This window comes from Monopterus albus, unplaced genomic scaffold (assembly GCF_001952655.1).
Source record: "Monopterus albus unplaced genomic scaffold, M_albus_1.0 scaffold242.1, whole genome shotgun sequence".
Taxonomy (NCBI): domain Eukaryota; kingdom Metazoa; phylum Chordata; class Actinopteri; order Synbranchiformes; family Synbranchidae; genus Monopterus; species Monopterus albus.
This window is the reverse complement of record NW_018128122.1, coordinates 451,584-471,799: the sequence shown is the minus strand read 5'-3', so window position 1 is coordinate 471,799 and position 20,216 is coordinate 451,584. Positions and strand designations below refer to the sequence as shown.

The following is a 20,216-nucleotide window of genomic DNA, read 5'->3' as shown; positions in this document are numbered from 1 at the left end:
GTTGGCCTGGACCCTTGTTGGACTGTCTGCTCAGTAAGCTCTTGCTGTTGCCTCTGTTTAAGGTGGAGCTCCAGTTCCAGTTGAACAGACTGCCACTCTGTGAGATGCACTATGCCCTGGATCGCATCAAAGACAATACCATCCTTTTCCCTGATGTGAGCCTTGTCCCCACCATCCCCTGGAGCCCCAACAGGTGTGTATTCCACCATGTAAAGTGAATGTGTATATGCATGAGTGATAAAGACTGATACAGAAATTTATTTTCTATTGAAGGTAGCCATCAATGTTTCATTCAGGTACACATTTGTAAATGTGGCAAAAAAGGTATTCATTGTTACTATTGCTACCAAATTTAGGAAAGATGTGTGCACACAGCGTGTAGAAACATCCATGCATATTAAATACTGCTAATCCTAAACACATTAATTATGCAGAAGCTCCTTTAATGCCTGCCCAATCATATTAGCTTGACAAATACCCTCACAGAGGGGACATCACACCAATATCCCTGGCCTTGCTGACTTGGCAGCCATTCTCATAAGCTGGCAGCTCCTTGCAGCTTCAGATATCTCCCTCTGAAGCTGTACAGGTGAAGGGAGCAAGGCAGTAATCTTTATTGACTAGACCCAAAGCCAAATATAATCCCCTGTGATTTTCAAGGCTGCTGCTTTATCAAGGCTCCAGAATATGATTTAGATAGGCTTATGTTTTAATTGCAATTTGGATAAGGGTGTTTCACTAAATATGTTAATATAAGCTCACAGTTTCTTTATGGTTATTTTTTTAAGTTAGAACATTCATCTAAAAGGTTGATTTGGGCCAAGTTCATTTAATTCTCAGATTTAGCCACTGCATGGTGGCAAACCACGTATTTAGACTTCGTGTGGCAGCCAGAGTGTTTACTTCACCCTTCATTCACTCACCTTTTGAATTAATAACCTTACAAGCCAGATGTGGTTGCATTAATGTAATAATCAATGTCACTTGTTCCAATCAGTAATTGAGGATCAAGGGGTAAGCAGTCAAAGTAAGGCTGAAAAGCAAAATGTTATTTCAGCTGTGGAAAAAAAACTATTAAATGACACACTCCCAGTGTTTCATTCTGCATTCTTACCCAAAGTCACCACTTGGTTTTTTTTTTTTTTTTTTCTTGATTTGGAAGCAGAATCAAAGAATATTAATCCTGAGTCTAGAGAAGGTTGATTTGTTTTCCTTAACATTGATGGCATTTGAAAGGAAAGTATAATTGGCATAAAAGAGCTGAGGCTTGTCATCACTCCCAGCTGCTCTTGATCTCATCCATCTCTGTTATAAACACACACATCTGTTAGCTCCCAACTATGTCTCAGTTGGAGCTCAATCAATTGGTGTTGCTGGATTCACAGCTTTAGACGGTGCAGTCTGTGTAATGAGGACAGTGATGCTAGGAGACACATGCGCACACTACACGCACGACAACTTACACTTTCATGAGCATGTTTATGAAATCACATGTGCATTGCTCCCTTCTACCCATTTGTATTGTTTAAACACACACACACACCCCTGTGCATTAGTTAATATGGACTGCTCCTCTTTTTTGGCTGTTCTGTCCTGCCATTTTTGATTTTTGTTGTGGGGAGGTATCCATGCTTGTTGCAGATTAGTTTGGAAAGTTGGTGTCCTTTCTGCATCTTCTCTGCTGTGGGGGTTTGTTAATGAAAACAAAAGTGGGAGTTTGGCATGTGTGTTTACTTATACCAACCTCCCACTTAAATATCACATTTAATATCAAACAAGCTTGAGCTGCAGTTCAACTCTCACATTATTCTGACTCGAGTTAACCTGACCTGTAAGCTCGCCAGCACGTCCAAGTCTGTACTGTAAATGTCAAACCTACAATTCATCCAACTGCTAAATATATTAATAACAATACATTATATAATATAATAAAAGAAAGAAAATGTAAGACAGATTCTCAAAGGAACAGCTGCTCTGGGTACTGACAGCTTGTTTGTCCATAGTCTTTTTTTTGTTTTGTTTTTCCCTTCCTCACATCTGGAATGACAGAACCCTGTTTCTCATTCTGAGACTGTGTGCAGGCATACACTTAATGTCATTCTGTGCAAGAATTATTTTTCACATTATCTCTGTCCCACTCAAGTTAATTGAATATAAAGAGTGTTTCTGCCTCTCTCTCTCAAGTTATTACTTGTTCATAAGGCTATATTTTATCTATATGCTTGAAAATGGCAAATATTTCTGTACACCTATGGAAAATTAGCCATTCTTCTTATAATTTCCTCTTCCTCCCTCTGCCCACAGGCAGTGGGATGAGCAACTGGATCCCCGTCTGAATGCCAAGCAGAAGGAGGCCATCCTGGCCATCACCACACCTATCTCTATCACCCTGCCCCCAATCCTCATTATTGGGCCCTATGGCACTGGCAAGACCTTCACCCTGGCACAGGCTGTCAAGCACATCCTCCGCCAGGAGCACAGCAGGTTTGTGTTGTATTTGAACCAGTCTAACTCATATATAAATGTATCTTAAAGCAAAGCACTTACAATAATTCTGCTTTATTTGCCTTTATGTTTGAAAATTGCGCTGAAAGTTGGGAATACTCTTTTGCCTCCACACTTAAAGGTGTTTGGAGTATAGATCGAAAGAAATTTGGAGTGTCTTGACATGTTAATGGGTGTGAGTGTAAGTGCTGTGAAACTGTGAAGTAAATATTGGTCCTTTTGGGTTGTGGTCTTTTTGTACCATAAGGCAGTAAAAATATTAATTTAACTTTCCAATCTGCACTCATTTGCCACTTCATTATGTACATCTAGCTTAAACAAATGTAATCTAAAACAACACCTCTGAAAGAATCCTACTGACCAAGATTAAAATACTTAGATTTTAAAATAAACTTTGGAGAGGTGTTGGTTCAGCTTTATGATCATTTTGGAGGTTGTTTGTCATGTTGTTGATTAATATTGCATCATTATGGGAGATGTTTGTAAACCTAAATATAAGAAACACCTTGCAGTACAATTCAACAGCCACAAATCATCAATCCACAACACAAATGTCACAAGCCTCCTTCGGTGAACTTGTTGCTATGGCGCTCCCTGTAAATTCATAGGTGTTAATTGAGTATTTTTTGGAAAAGTAGATGTGAGCAGGTGTGTGCATCAAATTTGCATCCCTCATAAAAGCTTCACATGGTAAGTGAGGTGAGTCATCATGGAGGTGGCAGGAGCTGTTGGGCATCAATGACTCTGGTATGGCCCTATGACAGTGGCAGCCTTGAGTTTGACATGTTAAAGTTAAGAAACGTCTAGGTGCATTTTACTATATGTACAAGGAATATTTACAATTATTGCACTGAGGGTTATTGACCAGTTGTGCTGTCCGGGTTAAGTGTTGATCAGAGAGATGGCCCAGGGCAAGAAGCTGTCCTTGAGTCTGTCCGTCTTGGCACACAGTGACCTGTAGCGCCGTCCAGAGGGGAGGAGTTCAAACAAATTGTGTCCAGGGTGCTTTATGTGTGTAACTGTGACCTGAAAGGCATTTTCAACGCTTGGCTCAGATAGCCAATCAGAGGCGGAGTAGGGGCGGGTCTTCACAGAACACCTGTGTGTGTGTGTGTGTGTGTGTGTTTGTGTCTCAAACAGACTCTTGGGATAGACTGTTATTTTATAATGTGACTATTTTGCTACAAACATTTACCCACCAGTGTGGCAACTAGTCCTCTGAGATTTACTCGCCGAATGGAAAATCTACCTACATTTGGCGCCTGGCGAGTGTTAATTTTGGACCCTGAAACTAGGGTAATTAACTGTCAGGTCTAAACCTCAGACATTCTGCTCTGTTGAAGCCACAGGGCTTTCACTACATATGTTGTTGCTGCTCTGTGACTTTCATTAACCTTTGTCTCAGTCATTGTTTTTCCCTTTAAGCGTTGTTTACTCTTCATAACACAAAAAATATGAATTCAAATGTATCATTCAGTGAAGGTCAACTAAATGTATCCACTTATTATTGCACTGGGTTACACTTGTTCTTGTGAAGTTATCATTAATGTAACTCCTTACTTTAACAAGTTGGATTGTAGGTAAATATTTAAACAAAGGACTTGTTATTCCCCTGTTGTTTAACTGCCTTTGGAGCATTTAAGCTGGTCATCATGTGTGTTTACAGCAGTGTTGCAAAGTTACCAATCATCTGTATACATCACCAGGTTTTTTTTTTAAGTCAACATTTGTGGTGTCACAGAGAGGATATCTAAACAGAGAACATGAGTGAAAGATCTAACCAAAGATTTGTTTGGCTGTGGAGCATAATGAATCAGGGTATTTTACCAACATTGAACTGGCTTTCAGAACAAATCACTCACCTCGAATGGCATCTAATCAAGCAGACAGTTTTGGTTTTTTGTTTCATGGTGTTGAGCTCTTTCTCTCTGAGTACTGCAGCAGTTGTAGGTCATGTTTCCAACATGGTTGGTCTTCTGTCTCTCCAGGGTCCTGATTTGCACCCACTCGAACAGTGCAGCTGACCTTTACATTAAAGACTACCTTCATCCTTATTTTGAAGCGGGCAATCCACATGCCAGACCTCTCAGGTAAGGAAGCACATTTGAATAAAGAGGTGGCCCAGGGTAGAAACGTGTTTTTTCTATGTTTCTTGTGTGTGTGTGTGCTTGTACTGTGCATAATAGTCAAAATATTCATAAGAATTAAAATCATAATATTTCAAATAATTCAGTTGTGGTCTAAAGGGGGCAAAAATGAAAACCTGCATTATCTGTGAAAATAAACAGCAGCTTTTATGCCTATAGCCTTGCAAAGTGCACTCTTGTGTGGGGAGTAAAACACACGGTTTTTACTGGGAGGTACCTTAGAGATGACTAACTGATATGGTCAGTTGTATTACTGGTGTGCAGCAGTTGCAAACCAATAATGATTACTGGTTAAATAATAGACAGTTTCGAGTTTTAACTCTTCCTAGAAGAAATTTTGAGTGAGTTAGCATAGTCAACAGAAAAGGTTCACATCAGTATTTGTCTCATACTTGAGAAAATTGTTTTTTAAATTACTCATATTACCATTAACTCCAGTTCAGTAAAAACTAACCTTTTATATTAAATGGCTGTGGCCTGTCCATTAGCTGAGGTCTGCCTGCCCAGAGGGCACTCACTCATCTATACATTTACTGGATCAGCATTATGGGAAACCCTGCAGTCTGAATGCTAAATCTATTTTTTTATACAGAGATTGAGTGTGTGGGCTATGTATATACTATAGCAGTGACAGGTAGACATGCGACTGACTTTAGAGAAGTGACTTCAAATACTTAAATCAAAAGATTTGCAACCTTAGAATGACACCGTTAGGCAACAAAGGCATACACAGGGATGTACACAACTTCCTTAGACTGCATCTGTGACTTGTAATCACACCTCAGCAACCCTAGAGGTCACAAAGGACTAGAGAGCAATGTCTGCCTTGACTGGCCAGGGTCTAACATGACAGCTGCGTGTTAGTGTGTGTGTGTGTGTGTGTGTGTGTGTGTGTGCATCTACACACACACACACACACACCTAAGGACCATATGGGCAATCAAATGACTTGCTTCACATGAGTGGGCAGTCTGATTTCAGCGATTACCTCTGTGAATTCCACCATAATCACTATAGCAAACGCCTCTCTCAGCTCTCTTGTCTCCTTTGGGATGAGTGGATTCGGCGAAGAATAAAGGGGCTGACAAGCATCCCAAGGAGGCAATCTGTGAGGGCTTTCCATCCTGATTGTCTATAATGATCAGCAGATCAGAGGTGTACACAGAATGTAATGTGTAGCTAAGCATATTCATTTCTTGAATAAAGAATCTATCCTCAAAAGTTCTACACTTACTCTGAACTTTTTGAGATAATTTTTGACTTAATAACCTGATGGATTGAATGAATTTAACACTGTAATTAATTGCTTTTCTCTTACTTCTGGTTGTATGTCTCGCTCCTCATCTTTGTCCTGTTTGTCCCCCTCCAGGGTATACTTCAGGAACCGCTGGGTGAAGACGGTCCATCCAGTAGTCCAGCAGTACTGTCTCATCTCTGGCACACAGGTCATTTTCCAGATGCCCACAAGGGAGGACATCCTCAGGCACCGTGTGGTGGTGGTCACCCTCAGCACCTCCCAGTACCTCTGCCAGCTTGACTTGGAGCCCGGTGAGTCATTTGAGAAGACATTTAGTCGTCTCAAATCTAGTAAAGCTGTTTAGTGATAGCTGTGGCGGTCAGCCATTGCCTCCAGCAGATTTCATGTTCTTTGCCAATTCGTCAAACCTTTATGAAGGGATTAGAATAAGTCAAAAACACAATTTGTTCAAAGCATATTTAAAGAATGAGCAAAACTTACAGGGCCTATCAAAACAAACATGCTTTATCGGGTATACGCGCACAGTACCACAGTGACTGGAAAAGTTGAAACCAGTAGAGAATATGGTAAAGAAAATCATAGACCAGACAAATGTAGGGCTGTAATTTTGTATTGTAATACATGGTAAAAGTATGTTTCCTGTTTACAAACATGTAAATGTATGCATGTTTAAAGCTTATAACTCAAGACGGATACAGTGTGGTGCTCTGGGCATCCCTGGGGACTCTGATATCCGCTGTTGGCAGGAGCCCACCATTTAGAGAGGGATGGAACTCATTTAAGTTGTGTTAAAGACATGGCAAACAAACCAATTTGTCAGTGCAGGCTAATAACTGACTCTAATGTGTCAGCGGAGGGGCCTTTGTCTGTTGCTTGGGAACACCATCTGCCTTTTTCTAATGTACTTTACATCATTAGCCCTCTTCCCCACGTTTCATCTCTCTCGCTCTCCCGGCGTTCAACGGTGATGAAAATCGGCAGGAAACGAGGCAGTTGGGAGCCAGTGAGTTGGCTAAGTAGCAATAACAGATCTCCCTCCCCAAACATGCAGGTGCGCCTAAAAAGATAGTTATGCTGTTTTTGTTTAGTTTTTTTAGTGTTTGTTTTGCTGATTTTCCTGGTTCTTTATGGCCTAAATATGGGGCCTGTCATGTGGAAACTTTACATGCTTAGTTTTATGTGTCTGTATATGTGCTTTGCAAGAAAGGGCTATTCTTTCATGTAATAAATCTGTTAGTCTCGCCAGTGCTGTAATGGAGTGTAGCCGTCTGCACATCATGTCCAAGTGTGCGTCGTCTTTTAATGGGCGCAGTGTCGAGTCAATTTTCCTTTTTTCCAACTGAAAAAAGCTCTAAAAAGCCAACCTCTGTGTTACTGAATTAAATTTAGCTGTTGGGAAAACATGAGAATTTTTTTTTTACTGACGATGTTTCCCCGGGGGTGACATGCTGTGCAGCTCTCTGTTTGTCTACTACGCTGCCAGCTGTTGTTCACAATCAACTGCAGCCCTGTAATGGGACAGGACACTAATACAAATGAATTTCACAGTGAATTGTTTTATTTCTGAAGTCCATTAAAATAAATTTGTTAAATAAGCCCCCCCAGAGAAAATATTTTTCAGTGAACCAAGATGAAGGCGCAGGAGAAATGGAGGCACTTCTAAAGATGATGCCGCGTTTTCACTTTTCAGCAGACGTGCTGGGGCTCAGGTGAATATTGATCTGTCTGGAGGCTACTGGGCCTTGCAGGCAGGTGATGAAGGTTCAAGGCTATAAAGCTCATACTGTGGTCAATAAGGGAATCTTGTTATCTGAAATTAAGTTGGCTCCTAATGGGTTCACATTGTGTGGCATTCAGCAGAGAACAATATTAGCAGTCGTGTAACTTCTCCAGGTTGGAAAATCCTTTTGTGAGAATCTGACAGGGTTTAACAAAGTCTTCAGTTCCGATCTTTACTAAGCTTGTTTCATGGGATGGAGTTGCCTACACGGACCCTTTCACTATGACAGATGACAGATCACCTTTATGGTGTGAAGAGGGTAGAAAGAGACTGAAAGTGAGAATGTGAGACTGGTTCTATAAGGTGGAGCTTTGTTTTCTGATTAAACAGTCACTCCTGCAACACAGTGCTTCTGATCTCTTTCACCACTGCTTATCTCCTTCTTTCTCTTACCAATGTTTTGTCCAAATTCAACAACTGTTATTTGCCCAATGACAGATAGAAGCTACAAAAATGTAATTTCGACCTCTGGTTCCCGAAGGCACAGATAGAAGCTACAAAAATGTAATTTTGACCTCTGGTTCCCGAAGGCAGGCAGCTGTGCCTCAGCTGAAATGTCAAGCGCCACATTTTTTCATGTCTGCCTCTTTGTGTACTTGGTGCTCATAAAGACCAATCTCTGTTTCCCTCTTGCCTTCCTCCTAATATCCCCTTCCCTGCCTGGGGAAACATTCTCATTTGTAATGACCCATGTACATCAAATGTGAGTGTTATTTGGCCGTATTGATGTGGATTGAAGTAACACAGCAAGTAGGCATGGTGCAACAGGGCTAGTGTTGACGACAGTTTATAGGAGGGGTCAACAGTGGTGCTTGACCTCAATAATTAACAGTGTGATGTAAGAGGTGGCACAGCTACATGAAATCGCTTGTGCTGCAGTATTTCATGCAGTGATGGAAAAACAGGGGGAAATAAGGAGCTTAAAGCAGCACTGTTTAAAATGATGTTCCCAGCCCCACTGCACTGCTGTCAACACAATGAAACGCAATGTAACTTGGCTGTTCATTCAACCCCTATTTAAACTATTCAGTGATCAGGTGGTTTAGGTCCACACCTGTTATGCAGAGATTACTCACACACATAAAGTTCTTCCAAAGATGTGGTGTAATATGCACAAGTGTGACCTCTAGCAATCTTCCTCTACCATCTAACACCTCATGCTTTTAATGCTTTTCTTTAAAATCACTCTTTGAGGTTGCTTTTGTTTGGTGCAGCACTTTAGCACTGAAGAAACATTTCTCACTGCATAAGCTCTCATAGATAAACCCAGTTATACACATTCTGAAAACATGAACGCACTAACGTGGGCTGTTATAACAAAGTGTACGTCTTTCAGGGGGGAACAGTGCCAGCCTATGGTTCAATGAGGTGTACACACTGTTGAGAGACAACATTGGTGTAAGGCTTCAATACATTTTGCAGGCATTATATACAAAGACAGATACTAAGGAGTCAGCTTTGCCTCAAATCAAACTGCTCCACCTTTTTTTGCAAGCCCGTGTTTCTGTTGTTTGTTTATTTTTGACGGGCTCTGAATTTTTTATTATTATTATATTTTTTTGTTATTTTCAACCCCCATATTTCATATCTACACACCATATACTTTCCTCTGGAAATGGTGTTCAGGCTTTAGAGGCTGTTTGCTGGTTGTTATTCAGCCTCTCTTTTCCCTGCTCCATCACTACTCATTTTCCATGCCGTTTCATCCCCTCCCCTCTTCTTGCTTAGCACAGTTTGAGCTTTTTAAATCAGGGCGAGGCTACTGTTCAGTCTCTTTCAAAATATCCATAAAACCCTGTCCTTAAGTCTGTCAGAGCTGGATAAAAGAGGGAAAGGAAAAAGTGACTGAGGGGATGCGCATTGTTTATAGTTATGTGGTTTTAATGCTCCTGTTGAACAAAATATCTGTGGTAAAAATCTTTTAATTTGTGTAGTACTGAATGGACTGGTTATGGGTAACAGTCATTTTATTCAGCTAATCATTCAGATTCCCTGGTCTTTGATTTTGATGCTTAAATTCAGCATAGCCATATTTTATACTATACATGACTGGCAGAGAACCGTTTTTAAATGATAACCACAATTCATAGAGCATAAGTTACACCTAAGCAGTTTCTTACTCAAGTCATTTCTGAGGTTTGTGTTACTGCAGTATTTCAACATTATCAGCACAGGTTACAGATGACACAATTTAAAAGTTGTCTTTGCTTTTTTGAAACCCAAATGCCCCAAACATTTCCCTTACAGAAGTTGAAAAGATATAATTTGGACAAATGGAAGGCTCTGTAGTGTTGGAGGATAAATAAATAACATGTAATTGTACCTGCTGGAATGAGAGCCACTGGTTTCAAGCGCAAATATTAAAACTGTAGAATCATGTAGCCATTATATAGAAATTGCATACAGTACAGCTGTACATACTGAGCATATATTTACCCAAAGTTGTGTTGAGTAAATTGGTGTCGGTATTCTGTATGTTGGGGCAGGTTTGTTCACTCATGTCCTGTTGGATGAAGCAGCCCAGGCCATGGAGTGTGAAACCATCATGCCTTTTGCTCTAGCTAGCAAGACCACCCGCATTGTGCTGGCTGGAGACCATATGCAGGTAAGTTCAAATAGTCAGCAAGTTGAAGTTAAAAGATGTCAAGTTTGATTCAATGTTGACTTTGTTGAAGCTGCATATTTCTCCAGTGGCAAAAATAAAAAAAATTTGCAGTGCCTCTTTGCTTATCTGCAAATCACCACACCATTGGAATGCACATTGCAAGGTTAATCTTCTTCATGTCCTTCAAATAAACTTCAAATACAAAGGAACAGGCATCAGCCACTGTAGAGCTGGAGTTCTGGAGACCACGTCAGTCACAGATAACACAATTACAGCCACGTCAGTCAAGCTTTCTAAGCCATCACAGGTGGTTAAGACCTTATTTCCTTCTGTCCTGGTTTTTATGCAGTGCACAGGATTACCAGTAGGCAGCGGATGAAGACGAGGCAAGAGTCTGCCATACAATAATTGTTTTAATTACTTTCATCTCTTTCTGCTATTTCTTGGAGCAAAGAAAAATTAATTTCAAATACAATATCCACCGGAGTGTGTCTTTCACAATCACTCTGTCTCACACTTTCAACCTTCCTTCCTTCTATACTGCAAAACAGCTGGGTCACTGTGTGGGCCAAAGAAGGATGTTATCTTTGTATTTCCTTCTGTCCTCTTACTTCCTCCCTTTTGCTCTCACCCAATAGTTTATCTGCTCCAATCAACAGTGGAAGATGTAGCCAAACAGTCAATGAAGGCCAAGGCCTGTATTGATCATTTGCTTTCTTATTGCCAGTGTGGGACATCATTAAAGTTAGCTGACCCAGTCACAGTGGCAGGTTTAAATTAAGATTCAATCTAAAGATAAATTACTCTGTCGCACATGGTAGCAGTCAAAAGAATGAAGGACGATCCTGTGTGTTTGTGTGGGTGTGTGAAGTCTTGCGAATGTGAAACCTAATTTGAATCAAAGCACTGTGGTGGTCACAACTCGCCCTCACTATTGTCAGATCAGAGGAAAATAAACGCTGAAATTATTTTGACTATTTAAAGTAAATTGATTTATGCTTTATTTACTTACACTCAGATAAACTTTATTTCCTCAGATGACCAAAATCAAATGTTGCCTGTGGTTTGGTACCAAACAATCAAATGCCTTGGCTTGCTATATTAGAGCAGATCTGATTGGCTAGTGCATACAGTGTCTACCCCCAAAATTGGCATGTTCTCAAAGTGCTGTCAAATCGCTGCAAGTAAATCCCACTTTAATCACTGCGACTCAAGGCCTGTTTGCTTAATGGCATACACACCAGATGGAAGAGAGCAAGTTGCAATGGGATAAGGCACAAGTTCCTCAAAACAACAAAGTACACTGAACACAAATAGTTCTCATAGCACTTACAGAGAAAATATAACCAAGACAAGTTTGGTTGTTGGTTGGTTGGTTGGTAGGTTTTTTTGGAATCTGCTACTCAACTAATTGTATAAACATCAGTGCAACCATTTATTATCTATCATCATGTCAAAGTAGTTAAACAACAATGACCCTGAAAAACTTGTAATAGATTCAGTGCACCAAATTGAAAATCATATTTGAATAGAAAGAATGTGATAATCCAACAGAATGGTAAAATACCTGAGACATGTTTGAATTTAACATTGCTTTTATTCTCTTCTTCCCCACCTCTTTCTCTCCCTGTTCTCTGTTCCTTGATTTGCAGCTCAGTCCATTTGTGTACAGCGAGTTTGCGCGGGAGCGCAACCTGCACGTGTCACTGCTGGACCGGCTGTACGAGCACTACCCCCCTGAATTCCCCTGTCGCATCCTCTTGTGTGAGAACTATCGCTCCCATGAAGCTATCATCAAGTAGGTGTGAGCCCTCAACATTGCCTTATGTCAAAACTGTGGGAGGAGAGGCTGAAAAGGTTTAAGAAGAAATACTAGAGAGATGAGGTGGTGGGATGAAAGGGGTTAGGAGGAAAAGAGGGTGAAGTGGAAGTAAAGAGCTCACAGACATGAGCTGTCCAGAGAGGACCGTGGGTTCTTAGGGTTGTATTAATGCAAAGAATAGCTCCATGACAAAACAACACAAGGGGCTGCGTTAGTGTGGGCCTGTTGCTACAGCTACTGAAGATTAAATCTGAATTAGGAAATCTGCACCGAAGGCTTCTGAAACACAAAGGAAGTTCATACTAATACATGCATGTTCTGCTCCATCTCAGTTCTTGTAAGTGGATCAGTATTTGAGCAAAGTGCTACAAGGTGTATGCTTTGCTTGCTTATTAACTGTCTTCTTCAGGTAGGTACAGTTACAGATACTGTATTTCACCGGTTAATATAGCGCATTGCTGAGTCACATTACACCAGGCTACAGCAAAAGTAGAGCACCAGTAATAAAATTCTGAAGCAGCAAATGGAAAATTATTGGTAACATCCACATTGTATTTATAATCATTCTGTGATATTAAACATGTTTCAGTTTTCATTGGAGGTGACCCTACCTTTTCAAATCCACAGGACTTTTAGCTAGTCTTTTATGATAGACATGCTTTGTGATCATCTATACAGAACTTCACTTCAGATTTACATCAGTCAAATACCCATGTCTATAAAATGATCTATAGGATATAGAATTGTCCAACACTTTGGCTTTAATTGTCCAGTATTCTGACAAATATCCTTTCAGTAACAATCTTGTATTTACAGTACAGTTCTCGTATTCCTTCCTCTTCTCCTTCTACAGCTACACATCAGAGCTATTTTATGATGGGAAGCTAATGGCAAGTGGGAAACAGCCATCCCATAAGGACTTCTACCCTTTGACCTTCTTCACAGCCAGAGGAGAAGATGTCCAGGAGAAGAATAGCACCGCCTACTACAACAACGCAGAGGTATGGCTTAGGAGAATATGTATGATTTTTACTTGTCTCGGGTAGGTTTGGCAAACACCAACATGTTTTTTTGATGCCAGTAATATATTTGTATATCTGATGTCAAGTAGTTGTAGAAATATATTGCTTAATGTATGCTATAATTTGCTTTATTTTCCCCAAGAACCATCAGGTGTCACACCTGATGGTTCTTGGGTGTAAATTATGACCAAGCTAATTAGTCAACATGTTTAGCTAAATGTTATTGGTACAATTATGAGACCTGTCAAGTAGGAATTGGCTGACAGGTTCTCCCCATGATTCAAAGAAAATGTTGAATTTTAAAGTGAATAAATAGAACATTCATAATTGACAACAGGCAGCATACATTGTAAAACACTTGGTAAAAGTGCCACAACTGGGGAAATGTTCAAATTTTGACTAATAAAATATTAAACAACTGAAATTATCACTTGGCTCCTAATTATGCAGTTATCATCTGACTGAGGATGTCCCGGGCTGATTTTTATGCTAGTTACACATCCTGGTTCTCATACACTGAGAAGCTGATATCAGATTTTTATCCATTGGTGATTATAGTCACACGGTCATCTTTAGACTGCATTTTAGTCAGTCTCCTTTGCTCTTACCTTGGTGCTTGTACATGTGCATAAGGCTCCGCAGCTGCATCTCTGTGGAAAATGAGCTGCTGTGTCACTCAGCAGCTGTAAGTTCAATAGTGAAATTAGCTGTTGGTTGTGAAAACGAGCATTTTCAGAACACATGAATGATCACTGCTGAAGCATGAAAAACACAGTTTGATTAAAATTTGGGTGAGGTATAAATATTTAAAATTGCACTCAGTTTATTTTGCAAGTTTTATTAATGGATGTATGAAATGAATTATATTATCAAGCATTTGAAATGACCTATCTTTGCTAGGCTGTAGGCCTCAGTTGGTTATGAATATTTCAGGCTTTTGATTATAATGAAATTCTGCCTCATCACCATAAGTTGGAACGCCTGCTGTCTTTAATCGCAATTGAAGATGAAATCCATAAACTTAATTAGGTGACCAACCCTGAGCTACACTTGACACCCATGATGCATGATTCACCGACAGTCCTAGCCTTTGATTGGTTCCTCTGTAGAAGCGCTTGGTTGTGGTCACTGGCTGTGTCTGACCTCCGACCCTTTGCTAATATGTTCCAGCCAGTTAAAACAAGGATGTTCTTGATTTTGCTCCCAAACTGTCAGCAATGCCAAATGAATTACATCCTGTCTCTTTGACACTGCACCCATATCACACCGATAACAAACCCATTGAATAAAGCGTGTCCCTTTGTTTGTCTTGTGCAAGCTTAGCTTCGAGTGGAAGGCAGTACTTCCATGACAGTTCAAAGCCTCAGCAGTATGCCAAAAATGTGAGGGTTGTGAGCTTTGCCAGGTTATGATTTGTTGTATGCACAGGCTCTGGGAAGGAAAAAACCAAAATGCCAATAACCAAGAAATAAGCTCACCCATAGAAACTTGTTAAAATAGTGATATCTTGTCATTATGTCCATATGTAGAAGTGGTAACAGTGACCTATTTTACTGGGATGACCCATTTTTTTTTATATATGCATTTCTTCAGTGTGGATTGGGCACAGTTGTGGTCATTGAACAGCAAAGCATATTATTTTCAAAATGCGTCATTTCACCCTTGTTGCCCAGTTACTACTAAATCTGAAAGCTATGATTGTCAGGTTAGCATGGCTTTAGGATTATTTTGAAAGTTTTCTGTTACTAAGGGTGCCAGTCCTTATTTAGAATCATGAGGTTCATTTGAAGTTATCAGTGTGTGATGATGTGGGTGCTGGTTTGGAATAAAGTGTGAAGCCTTTATGTGAGAGGTTCACTTTCATCAAGCCAAAGCTTCCTATTTTATGGGTTGACTTTGACGCCTCGGTGCCATACATCACAGGCTTACTCCCCGACTTCCCGCAGTTCTTTTCAGGTCAGGTGTGCATGTGTTGATCTGAGCCTTGCCATTTCCTCTTTTTCTAATGCTGCTACTCCGTCCTCTCAGGTATTTGAGATCGTTGAGCGGGTGGAGGAGATGCGCAAGAAGTGGCCAGTGGCCTGGGGCAAGCTGGATGAGGGTAGCATTGGGGTGGTGTCACCATACGCTGACCAGGTGTTCCGTATTCGTGCTGAGCTCCGAAAGAAGAGAATGCATGAGGTCAGCGTAGAAAGAGTGCTCAATGTCCAAGGTAAGAAAAGTACTAACAGTTATGATCCTGCAATGTATCGCGCCACAAATAAGGAAATGCATTTTCACGTGTATGATTACCAACCTACATAATCTATCAGTGCTTTAATATTTTGAGATTTATATTGCCTCATTGTTAATTGCAAGTACAGTCAACAAAACTATTTTAAGGCACCAGTGTTTTGGTGGCTTATCTGTTAATTTGATGGTGTTTGTCCTGTACATGGATGTATGTGAAAAGCAGTTATAGTCAGGCAATCAAAAACATGGTAGTTGCAAACAAAGCCCAAACCCCCAAGAATCCCAGAGTGACTCATTAATATTTCTCCATAAGTCTTGTTTCACACTTTTCTTTGTGCAGGATCTTTTTTTTTGTCTCTGCAGTAAAAATTAAAATGAGAGCCCCATTACCCTAAAGACAAATCCCTGCTATCTGTCGCTGCAGATCTCAGTGCTCACGCTGCCATGAATTAACCTCTGTCTTCCTTGTGTTTCCAACTTAGTGGAACAGAAATTTAGAAAGTTGGTTTTTCTTCTAATTGATATTTTCTTTATATAACACTTAAAAACTTCATTTGCAGGTAAACAGTTCCGGGTGCTGTTCCTTAGCACAGTACGGACACGGCACACCTGCAAGCACAAACAGACGGCCATCAAGCGTAAGGAGCAGCTAGTCGAGGACTCAACAGAGGACCTTGACTATGGCTTTCTCTCCAACTACAAACTACTCAACACGGCCATAACCAGAGCCCAGTCCCTTGTTGCTGTTGTGGGAGATCCCATAGCACTGTGCTCTGTTGGACGCTGCAGGTAAATATGTCCCCCTTTGACTTAAGTATTTGTTGCAGTCACATAACAGATCTTTATACTTAGTGTGGTTATAATGAATGAATATCTTAAGAGTCTAAGGGATTATCCAGTAGGAGCACCAGTCACAAATGTGCACTTATTTGTAAGTGTGGTGTTTTGTGTAATCCTACAGTAGAGCTCTTATACTCTGGGTTTGCTGTAGCCAGTCGACACACATGTAATAAATCACATGACATAATATCAGAAGTCCCAGGGAGTCTGTTTTATCAGGTAGATCGAGGTCAGCTGGTGAAGATCTGACCAGTCTGTTCAGGTTAGATTTAGACGCCTGTTTGTCCCCCCCACACACACATATTGAGCCTTTGGTTGCCATCATATGGTTTCATAGTGCTGTGAGATGCTGACAACCCTTTTTTCTATTTGAATCTCTTGAGCCCACCTCTGTACCTTCCCCACCTCCTGTCTCCATAGCAACTGTCTGTTTTGGCTCAAATAGTCGTTGGAACATTTCAGGTCTTTTGCTGTTGTGGTTTGTTTGTCAGACTGCACCCACTTTCCGTCGTTGTACAGTATATAGCTTTGGTGAGAAATGTTGATTGTTCTCATGACTGTTTTCATCAAAACTGACAGGTCATTTGTTAATACTCTAAGAGATTATAGTTGTGCTCATTGTTTTTTTCATTGTTGCATTCCTCCTACTTCTGTTTTGTCTCCCAGCTTTGTCTTTTTAGTGTGCATCATCTCTTTACTGTCTATCTTCTCTTCTGGTTACACCTGCTTTCTCCAAGTTTGTTTTAAACAGACTTGATCAAGGAGTAATATGGTACTCTGCCAGCAGGAAAAATTCAACCAGATGATCCATGAAACACTCAGAACAGACACAAATCTTATCCATCTGTTGTTGCCTCCTTTTGCTACTTTCCAGAAAATTCTGGGAGCATTTTATCTCCATCTGCCATGAAAATGCAAGTCTACATGGCATCACCTTTGAGCAGATCAAGGCTCAGCTGGAGGCCTTGGAGCTCAAGAAGACCTATGTCCTCAACCCGCTGGCCCCAGAGTTCATCCCCCGTGCCCTCAGGCCCTTGCAGGTTCATCACGCTTCTTCACAACCCCTCCATTCCCACCATCACCTGCATCCTCAGCATGCACAGTCGGCCTCCAACAAGCAGGGTGTGCAGCAGCAGCAGTCACCCCCTAAGGTAAGGTGTTTCTCAGGAAGTAGGGCACAGTGGAGTGAGTAACTATGTTTCCATCCATCCCTTTTATGGGCATTTTCAATTTGTGTGTCAAAAAATCCTGACACCAAATTGTAGGAGTTTGGAATCAAAAGTCAAAAAAGATCCAAAAAGACTGATGTCACCAGATGTTTCCAGACAATGACACTGCCAGAACTATTTCTGCTGTTTCTTTTGTATATACTTAGTTTCTGCGTGTCGGGATAAGAAGAGAGAAGGAAGGCAAAGTGGGCATGTAGAAACAAGGAAGTTAGGGGTGTATGCAAAAGCTCCAATACTGTAGGTTTTCTGTGTTGATATGATATTTATGTAAAGGTAGAAAATGCTAAAAGCTTGGCACATGCAGACACAAAGCACATTTCTCTCAAAAATGACTGTTTACTTTTCACCACTGGAAATAATTTCATGGTCATTGCTTTTAGTCCCAAACAAAACAGACAGAAAATTACAGGTTGGTGAAAGGATGTGTTGCTTGTTTAGCTCAGGTTGAAATGTCTTTGTGTGCGTCTGTCCTCCCTGCCTGCCTGCCCTGAGGTAAAGGTTAACAAAAACACCACAGCTGCCAACCTGCTGCCATCACCCACTGGGCCTAATGAGCTGCAGCTCCGCAGCATCAGCCGTCTGTAGAGACACCCACACTTGCTCTCATTCTCACTATACAAACATTGTGCTACCAGTACTTATATATATATGTATATGTGTTTGTGTGCCTTTGTATTACTTACATTATGGGGACCGAAACCTGTTAACACACTCACATTGTGGGGACTTGGCCAACCTCTGGTCCCCACAAGGAAATGACTGAATTTTAGGGTGGCAACATGGTTTAAGGTTAGGGTCAGGTTAAGTATTGGGGTCAGGGTTAGGTATTAGGGAAGTAGTGGTTATGGTTAAGGGTAGGATAAGTCTACAGGAAATAAAGTCCCCATAAGGAATCTACAGGAAGCGTGTGTGTGTGTGTGTGTGTGTGTGTTGCTAATGTAAAGGTCAGATCATGTACATGCTTGATACACCCATTGTGGTGTACAGTCAAAATCATCCATGCAAATTACATTTAATGATCAGTTCCAAACTTTAAAATGTCTCATTGTACTGTAGCCTCTGGTAAAACCTGCATTGTCGTGTGATTTATTACAGCTTTTCTGTTGCTGATAATATTGCACTAATACCTCACCTTGTGAGCACTATACAATCTCAAAGGCTCAGTTGTAGTTGTGTTTCACAACATAACCGTGGGACACAGATCTCTCAAATCAATATGTAGAGATTCTGTTGCCGTTTTCTGTTCATCATTGTGCAAAAACCATAAATAAATCCACTATGATTTAGTGTGGATAAGCAATCAAACCGTTAATATGTCAGAAGGGCAGAAAAGACTATACAGTTTGTAGTTTCACTTGCTTGTGTAACTTTACAATGCAAAGCATGTATGTATGGCCATTTCACCAGAAATATCTGCTGCAGACTTCATACTATGAAGTGCTGACACAGATGGTATTTTGGTGCTAGACTGTGGTAAAATATGTCTCCTATTAAAAAGTAGTTTATACTTTCAGCTCTAACACAGTGTCACAATTTACAAGTACAGTTGTTGCTTTAACAGTTATTTATTGCTTCTTTTCTTAATGTATCGTTACTTGGAAATCAGAAGTGATAGTTGGGATAGTATCAGGAGGAACATGTGACCTTTCAGATATTACTTTAAACTTGTCAGGCTTCCTCTTAGCACATATGATCGAGTGTGTCCTTCCGTTGCATTCTTTTTTGTGTCTACTTTTCTCTCCAACAACCGACAACCTCTTGCCACTGATTCTTCATTGCAGTATAGCACATCACCACTTCGCTGACAGATGGAGTCTGACATTTGCTGCATTTCCATTGTCAGAACCTAACAAGCGGTATACCCTGTACTTTCCTTAACCATCACCAAGCATAGCCTCCGGGGTTGACGCGGACTGTCCTGCTTTGTTTGTCCACTGTATTTTCTCTCTGTCGGTCTCTGTTTAAAGGGGGGGTGGGTGCTGCTGCTCTTTCACACACACAGTCAGCTGTGTGTTTACACACGGTGCTTGGTGCTTGTAATGTTAATGCTTGAGGTGTTAAGACGCAGACATTTAAACAGTCACCGGTGACTGCACTGTACGCATGCACCTCCTACCGCCGCGCAGCCTTATTACTGCCTCCTGAGGGGTGCTGAAATTTAGCTCCAATAATGTATCTCAAAAGTGGGCACACCGTAGTGGAAACAAGCGCAGAACTGCTTGATGAACGTTACCCCTACACAACACGTTTCAGTGGGTCCCTGTAATGGAAAACCCCCTATTGAGAGCCAGACTAACACCGCTACACTTTGACACTCAAATTGGTTAAACTGGTGGCAATTTCTCCTTTTGGCTTGGATGTAAAAATGGTTAGAATAAATACCGTAATGCAGCTTTACTAGCAACAATGCTAACAACGAACAGCTCAAACCTTTCAAAGGAAATTGTGGCAGCAGTGTATTTAGATCAAGTACCCACACTGCCAGACTACAGGCACCAGTTACAGAACGATGCCTGCCATTGCTCAGTTAATGTTATGTCAGAAAACAGCAGCCAGGCGAAGCTGCTTCGGCTGCAATATCTCATAGCTGCCTTCTTCAGTGTTATGCCGAAACGTCTGTATTCTCTATCAGCCATGTGATTTATTCATTTATTTATATATTTTAAGCTGAAGAATAAAAATGTTAAGGAATCTTTCAGAGTGTAGAATTTGTCTCATATCTTGCAGTATCAGTTTCACAAGGTAGTGTTGCTACATAACCCTATTCGACTGTTGT

General features: G+C 40.8%; 1 protein-coding gene across 1 annotated transcript in view; it reads left to right on the top strand.

Annotated features, from left to right (window-relative positions):
* Positions 1 to 20,216, top strand: part of helz (helicase with zinc finger) — a 51,684-nt gene that overhangs the window by 23,481 nt on the left and 7,987 nt on the right. Inside the window, 10 exon segments of the mRNA XM_020620586.1 lie at positions 63 to 193; positions 2,305 to 2,484; positions 4,494 to 4,595; positions 6,022 to 6,200; positions 10,177 to 10,295; positions 11,948 to 12,093; positions 12,971 to 13,118; positions 15,168 to 15,351; positions 15,932 to 16,160; positions 17,086 to 17,362. Of these exon segments, the coding sequence (XP_020476242.1) occupies positions 63 to 193; positions 2,305 to 2,484; positions 4,494 to 4,595; positions 6,022 to 6,200; positions 10,177 to 10,295; positions 11,948 to 12,093; positions 12,971 to 13,118; positions 15,168 to 15,351; positions 15,932 to 16,160; positions 17,086 to 17,362 (1,695 nt within the window).